We start from the raw sequence: 6,719 nt of genomic DNA on the forward strand, positions 1-6,719 counted from the left end.
AGAGACTTGATAAAGGCTGAGTATTACAGAGGAGTGGCGCGAGTAGTCTTAGGGACCTGGTATGCTTCTGGACTGTGGACACAAGAATACCTTCAAGCCTTCAAAGGAATTCAAACAAACAGGTGGAGTTGAGAAATCCAAAGTCTGTACTCGGAAAGTCTGCTGGGGATGTTGCTGTTAAGTAGACCATCACTGGTCTATGTCTGCTTTTTGAAAATGCAGTTAGTGGGGTGAGTACAAATAGAAAGCCTGTCCGTCTCGCTCTCAGCAGATGGAGGATCAAGACTCCATCACATAGCTCGCTGAATCACCTACATGGATTTAGCGCTTAACACGAATTAAAAAAAAAAAAAGTTAGGAGACAAATGACAAAAAGTCTGTTTTTCCTTGGATCATTTTCATTCTGGAGGAAAACGGGCGTGCTCAAAATAAATTAATACGTCAATGTAGAGAAAATGCCATGGGACTGGACCGGCGTTCCATTGGTCAGAGCGCACACGTTCTAACCATTACATCAAGACCGTCAAGGAGAGGCCACAAAGTTGGATTTCCTTTAATAACGTTTTAATGTTCTTATAACCCGTCAACCACATCTGGAGAGGGAACGGGAGAAGCGTAAACTTGGCATTACGTGAGCCACTTCTCCAGAGAAAATAGAAAAAAAAAATCATCTTGGCTATGTGCCAATCATTTCTCTGGAGGGAACGGGAGAAAGAACCTCTATGTTGGCTATATAAGGTTGTCTGGCACGCTGCCGATCAACACATTCTCTTCTCCGGTCTACCAACACAACAACTCTCCCTCAAGATGTTTAAGGTATCTTACAGTGCTATTGGAAGAAACAAAATTTTGTTCATTTTTTGGACTTTGGAAAATATATAAGAGGACACGATATACTTGCCTTATGAGCATTAGTGTTCAGTGATTGCAGTGAGATCTGTATGAGATACACTAACAGCGCAAATAATACATTTAATAGGATGATTCATCATTCTGAAGTATTTCTCCCAGCAGGTGGGCGCGATCTTGTTGACAGTGGGTGTGATTGTGGCCCTTCCCACTGATCCCTACAGTCAACAAACTTACAAGTCGGTAGGTATCAGTCTTAAATGTTCCCAATCAACGGAAGAGTTGAACACAGTTCATACACACCCTTCAGTGCCTCAGATAACAAAATTAATAATATTCTATGTGCCCAGAACCCCATCCCGTACAAATTCGGCTACGGTGTTAAGGACGAGTACGCTGGTACCAACTTCGGCCACAATGAAGACTCTGACGGCCATACAGCAAAGGGTTCATATAATGTTGTACTCCCTGATGGCCGCATACAAACAGTATGTCATATTATAATGTAACGAAATGAAGTGTAATATCTTTATATATATTATAGATTATTACAGATTTTTGTAATTGTAACCTGTTTCTACTACAGGTGAGCTACGTGGCTGACCATCAAAATGGGTATCAGGCTCAGGTAAGCTATCAGGGAGAGGCCCAGTACCCACACGAGTCCGGTCCTGCAGTCACCTTCAAGCCCCAGTACCAGAACTCATACCAACCTCAGCCCTCATACCAGCCTCAGCCATCATACCAATAAATAACTTAGAACGAATGTTCATCCATATATTGTCCCTAGTCACTTGTGTAATGTTCAATAAAAGTAGTTTGATAAACCTTAACGTTTCCATGGTGTTTCCTCAAAATACTATCGGAGATCATCGTCCAGATCCTAGATGTTACAACAGTTCTAATGGTGGACAACCTGTCAGTTCGTTCTGTTGATGTTTGCAGTCCAACGTAGATACCAGAGTCCGTCTGATAGGGAGAAATTCGCAAGAAATTATAAGGTATTCGATAACTTAAGTGCTTTACTGAACTTATACTAAAAGTTAGTGTTATCTGTACATTCTCCAGATCCGAAATTTCGCCTGCCTTAGAAGGGGGAGAAAGAGCGACTTAAAAATATCACTGGCTTGGCATCTCTTTAAATGCATATTTGATAGTAACACTATTGTGATCCTTGAATGTCTTCTGACATTATCACCCCAAAATCCCTCACATTAATGTTCGCTCTAATGAATGACTATTGTACACTCTGTTGCAAGATTTATTTGCTTAATTTTTCCGTAGTGGAGTAACTGAAATTTGTCTTTACCGAACATCATATAGCTGAGTGTGGCCACTCGAAGATCTGGCTTATAGCAGCTTCGAAGCTTGCTGTATCCTCAATGGATGCCAATCTCATAACAATTCTAGTATAGTCTGCAAATGATGACTTATGTCTCTATGTCGGACATAAGAATGAGAAAGAATTGTAGAGAGTATTGTGCCTTGTTGAACAGTACTTTTCATTGTGATAGCCTCTAATTTGATTTTGTTCATTATTAATTTGAGAGTTCTATTACTAAAAAAGTTTAATATTCATCTACCCACTTTCCCAGTTATTCCTTTTGTACGCATTTTGTGTACTATTACACCATGGTCGCAGTTGTCGAAGGCTTTTGTAAAGTCTGTGTACATGACATCGGCATTTTTTCTTCCAATGCATCCAAGACAATGTCAAAACAGTCCTGCAGTTGCGAGCTGCTCTAAACCCACACTGCCGGCGTTGTACGACTGTTGTAAAACAATGTTGTTTAGCGATCTTGTTTCTTGAAACCCTTTCAAAAACTCTGATAATATGGGACGTTAGTGCCATCGATCTATAGATTTTTGTGGCTGCTTTGCTGCCAACTTTGTGAAGCGAGGCTATATCCGTGATTTTACTGACGGAAGACTCCCGTGTCCAGACGTCACCACCACATATTACTTAAGGGACGTGATAGGGAGTATCCTGTAATTCTTGATGAATATGACGGCATTACATATCCAGTTCGTACAAAAGACACTGTCTACTTTCGTAGCACATCATATAAGTTAAAACACTGAGATAAGAGATAAGTTTTCAAGCCACCAATGCGCTAAAGGAAAATGTTACAATGTTTAAAAAGTGATTTAGGAATTAAATATATAGCTATAATAAACTTCAAATATTTGTACGTAATTATCATTATCAGGTCTGATCTGAGGGGAAGGGTAGCCCCAATTCCTTGGATGAAGAGTCCTTCAATACCATCATAAAACAACTTTGAAGGGTGTACATAGTGAAATATTAAGATGAGTTATACATAAATAGCATAAGGTCGTAGAAAATATAAAAATACAATTGTCTAAAAATATAAATACTAGCTACAAAAAATCATGGTACAAGCGGTTAAAGTGTTCAGTAAATAGACAGTTTATGTTATGAATTTAACTCTTTATCCTACGATAACATTTGATTCAGTGATGAATAAAACGAATGATGTGCTGAAGCCTGGGATATAAACTCTTAAATACGTCAATCACTCCTCTTATAAAAAAATAAGATAAAAGATTTCGCCAACACTGAAAACAGTCACGGTGTTTGGTATGTGTAGCGCTCCCATCTTAGTTACTAGGAAGGTGCACATGACTCCTCCTTATACTGAAGAGGTTTTAGACGAAAATTAAAAATAGCTTGTTCCTTAAACCATTATTAAAAATATGGATTTAATAGCAGTATGACTGTGCAGAATCCTACTCATATATGAGCATGATAAGAATATTATAGAAAACGATTCGTATTACCACAGTGTGTAGTCACGAATGCAAAAAAAATATATATATAGAATAGAAAAAGAAACTAATTACAAAATGTGTGAGGGAGGAAGACATCTAAACAGTAATATGCACCATATCTAAATCCTCCATTTACTATGGAAACACCTGTACTTTTTCTTCTAGATGATGTATTCCCAAGCCTAAATTAGCTGACGCGAACACATGCATCCCACTGTCTTACCAACGTTTTAAACCACTGTATTAGTGACTTCCATTTCACTCTCTTACCATTTAGCCTTTCTTCAAGTTAGTATGTATTATCGCTGTATATGTTTTATTAAATAACACAAAATAAAAATATCGGTTTATCATCAAAAATACCGGGAATACAACTTGCTCCCCCATGCCTGGCTGTCACACACTTGTGTGTCAGAGTAGAATAAAAACAGCCATTTATCTCTTGTAGTGAAGACGTAATGGGCGCAGCAAGGGTAATAAAACTATGCTCTTAACGGAATTTTAGAAAACTAGTATACTAGTGAAAGTGTCACTTGGCTGTTACTGTCAACAAATAACCACTTTCATTTGTTTGTAACACAGACAGCAGCTTTAATTTGACTGTTAGACAGCAACACTAAGAAACAGCAGCTAAACTTAAATTGTTTTGACTTAAATCGTTCGACAAGGAATTTTACCTGTCGAAGAGACAATGGAGAAGCAGAGATAAAATTAAATATACGACAAGCCACGATGTAGGTCAAGAAAATATAAGTGAAACTATAAATAGCTGACTTAGTTCCCTAAACTTTAATTAAGTCTATGTAAAACAAACTTGCATTCCAAATTTGCATTTCTCAAATTCCTCGCTGAGGCCTGATCACTGACCAGGACGCGGGGGCGTTGACCCCCGAAGCCCCCTCCAGGTAAGTATCCTAAATTCTAACACTTCAGTAAGTCCCTCACTGCAGGACTCGACACTATGTTTATGATTCCAGGGAACATCGCCCCCGAGGCTCGGTTTCGTCTCTGACGCACTCCACGACTTTTTAACACTCCCTTCTGGTCAGCCAGACTCTGGTGCATACATTGGAGTGCGTGCGACTGGCACAAACAGCCTGGTCGATCAGCCTAGGTCGTCTGGTCTGAGACCGAACTGCGAGAGCGGTGACCTCCAAATCGTCTCAAGGTAATCTAAAAAAAAAAAGATGTAGCTCTCACTTCTTGTAATTTGAGTTGGCTTTACAAAACTAAGAAAACGAATCTTATCAAAATAAAATTATGAGGTCGGAACAACGCTCCCAGAACTCTGGGCAGTCAAGCTTCCGTAATGTTTCTGGATTAGACTTCATGTAATAAAGAATCTAGACAAAAGACAAAAATAAAGGAACAGCAGCAGCATAAGGCGAAGTGAGAGTGAACATATTAAGGATGACTATAATGGTGACGAAAGTGACAAATAACGAGACAGAGAAAAGCAACTGCGTCCAGATGCAGCCATTACCAAACTATCATAACAATCATATACCATTAAATAATAATTCCATGTGGCACTTGATTAAATGATAGTATTTTTCTCGACTCGATCCAACCATTTTCCCAGGGGGAATGTGAGAAGGAATCTATATAAGGTTGGCTCCCATAACGCCCCTCAACACTCGCTCTTCAGTTGTTCTACCAACACAACACAACACAACCAACTCAACATGTTCAAGGTATCCTGCAGTCTTATGACAAGAAATGGAATTCAGTGCTTTTTTTTTTTTTGGCTTTTCCTTGCTAATTTTGTTGTTGAGTAAAAGGCATAATGAAATCTACTATATGATAAATGCTGAGGTATACCTAGAATAAGAGTAAATCCTTTCTGCCCAGTGAGTACATATTCCTGCTAAACAGGGATACAAAACCTAAGATTTTTATTAATAATTTTCCAAATACTAATTTATCAGCAGGTGGCCGCGATACTGTTGACAGTGGGTGTAGTCGTGGTCCTTCCCACTGATCCCTACGGTCAACCAAGCTATAAGTCGGTAAGAATTAGTCTTAGCTCTGGTTAGCCCACTGGAAGTTGACCCACTGAACGGATCATCTAGGACCCGTGTCAGGAAACACTGCGTTGTTTCTTGACGAATAACTCACCACGATCTGTCTTTAAATTATCTTTAACTAAGTCATAGGATTTAAGTGCATTCTCTAGATGTCAATTATGCATGACAAAATCTTTTCTGATATATTCATAACCCCCCCCCCCAAAAAAAAAATACTCTATCAATAAAATTATGTAAAACCAATAAGAATTAGATATTTGAAATTAAAAAGAAATATACCTAGAAGAAAATGTAGGATAAAACAGTATTCAACAAACATATTATTGTTCTATGTTTATAGTACTGCAATATTTTTAAATTTATAAAGTATAATTGACATAAAAATCACATGTTAAGCTACGAGAGTACTACATGTACCTATATTTCTGATTTAGTCTAAACAAGGACGCTATATATTTATGTTTCCAAATACTTTTCTTATATATTGGAAAATAATTATTTATTGTCCTTGAAGGTGTTATTCAACCTCCTTCGACCTCTTATGGTGCAATGTTATCCATCTTTAATAACAGAATTTAATAAAATTGCCTAAAACATATGAAAACTGTAACTACCTACCATAAGAACTCGAAGTTGAACATCCTCTTAGGGGCAAAATACCAAAGTCTGTCAAATAAATCCTCTGAAAATATTTACTGATATACACTATGGTACCCAAAATTAATTACTCATTGATTCTGTTTATATCCAGAACCCCATGCCCTACAACTTCGCCTACGGAGTTAAGGACAACTATGCCGGTACCGACTTCGGCCACAATGAGAACTCTGACGGCTCTACAGCGAAGGGTTCATACAATGTTGTGCTCCCTGATGGCCGCATACAAACAGTAAATCCCAAATAATTTACAATGCTCATAACAGAGAAATACAAGAAAAATCTATGAACCATAATTAACATAATTAAAACCTATTTCTGTTTCCACCAGGTGAACTACGTGGCTGACCACTACAACGGGTACCAGGCTCAAGTGAGCTACAAGGGTGAGGC

The 6,719-nt window shown here is 38.2% G+C and overlaps 2 protein-coding genes across 4 annotated transcripts in view; both read left to right on the forward strand.

Moving 5' to 3' along the window:
- Nucleotides 1–663: 663 nt before the first annotated feature.
- LOC128699278 (cuticle protein 7-like) lies at nucleotides 664–1,756 on the forward strand. 2 transcript variants are annotated; one of them, XM_053791883.2, is made up of 4 exons: nucleotides 664–816; nucleotides 1,015–1,092; nucleotides 1,200–1,337; nucleotides 1,436–1,756. In XM_053791883.2, the coding sequence occupies exons 1-4, from the start codon at nucleotides 679–681 to the stop codon at nucleotides 1,598–1,600; spliced, it is 519 nt and encodes a 172-aa protein (XP_053647858.2). In that variant the 5' UTR covers nucleotides 664–678; the 3' UTR covers nucleotides 1,601–1,756. The 2 variants fall into 2 exon arrangements, with proteins under 2 accessions (XP_053647858.2, XP_053647857.2); XM_053791882.2 differs by having other exon boundaries at nucleotides 1,012–1,092; nucleotides 1,436–1,749.
- A 3,324-nt stretch (nucleotides 1,757–5,080) lies between these two features.
- LOC128699277 (cuticle protein-like) overlaps nucleotides 5,081–6,719 on the forward strand; it is a 1,737-nt gene continuing 98 nt past the window's right edge. The window contains exons 1-4 of one of the 2 annotated variants that reach the window (XM_070098047.1): nucleotides 5,081–5,336; nucleotides 5,574–5,651; nucleotides 6,421–6,558; nucleotides 6,658–6,719. The exon at nucleotides 6,658–6,719 is cut by the window's right edge and continues 98 nt beyond it. In XM_070098047.1, the coding sequence (XP_069954148.1) occupies nucleotides 5,184–5,336; nucleotides 5,574–5,651; nucleotides 6,421–6,558; nucleotides 6,658–6,719 (431 nt within the window). In that variant the 5' untranslated portion in view covers nucleotides 5,081–5,183. Of the gene's footprint in view, nucleotides 5,337–5,570; nucleotides 5,652–6,420; nucleotides 6,559–6,657 lie in introns of both variants that reach the window. The other variant, XM_053791881.2, reaches the window with a different exon arrangement.

The sequence above is a fragment of the Cherax quadricarinatus genome, chromosome 61 (genome assembly GCF_038502225.1).
Source record: "Cherax quadricarinatus isolate ZL_2023a chromosome 61, ASM3850222v1, whole genome shotgun sequence".
NCBI lineage: Eukaryota > Metazoa > Arthropoda > Malacostraca > Decapoda > Parastacidae > Cherax > Cherax quadricarinatus.

Excerpts from the sequence above, each read along its gene's own strand:
- LOC128699278 (XM_053791882.2), top strand. The coding sequence starts at position 679 with ATGTGCCAATCATTTCTCTGGAGGGAACGGGAGAAAGAACCTCTATGT. Across the intron at positions 817-1,011 it reads TCTCCCTCAAGATGTTTAAG|CAGGTGGGCGCGATCTTGTT; the intron begins GTATCTTACAGT and ends TATTTCTCCCAG. Across the intron at positions 1,093-1,199 it reads GTCAACAAACTTACAAGTCG|AACCCCATCCCGTACAAATT; the intron begins GTAGGTATCAGT and ends CTATGTGCCCAG.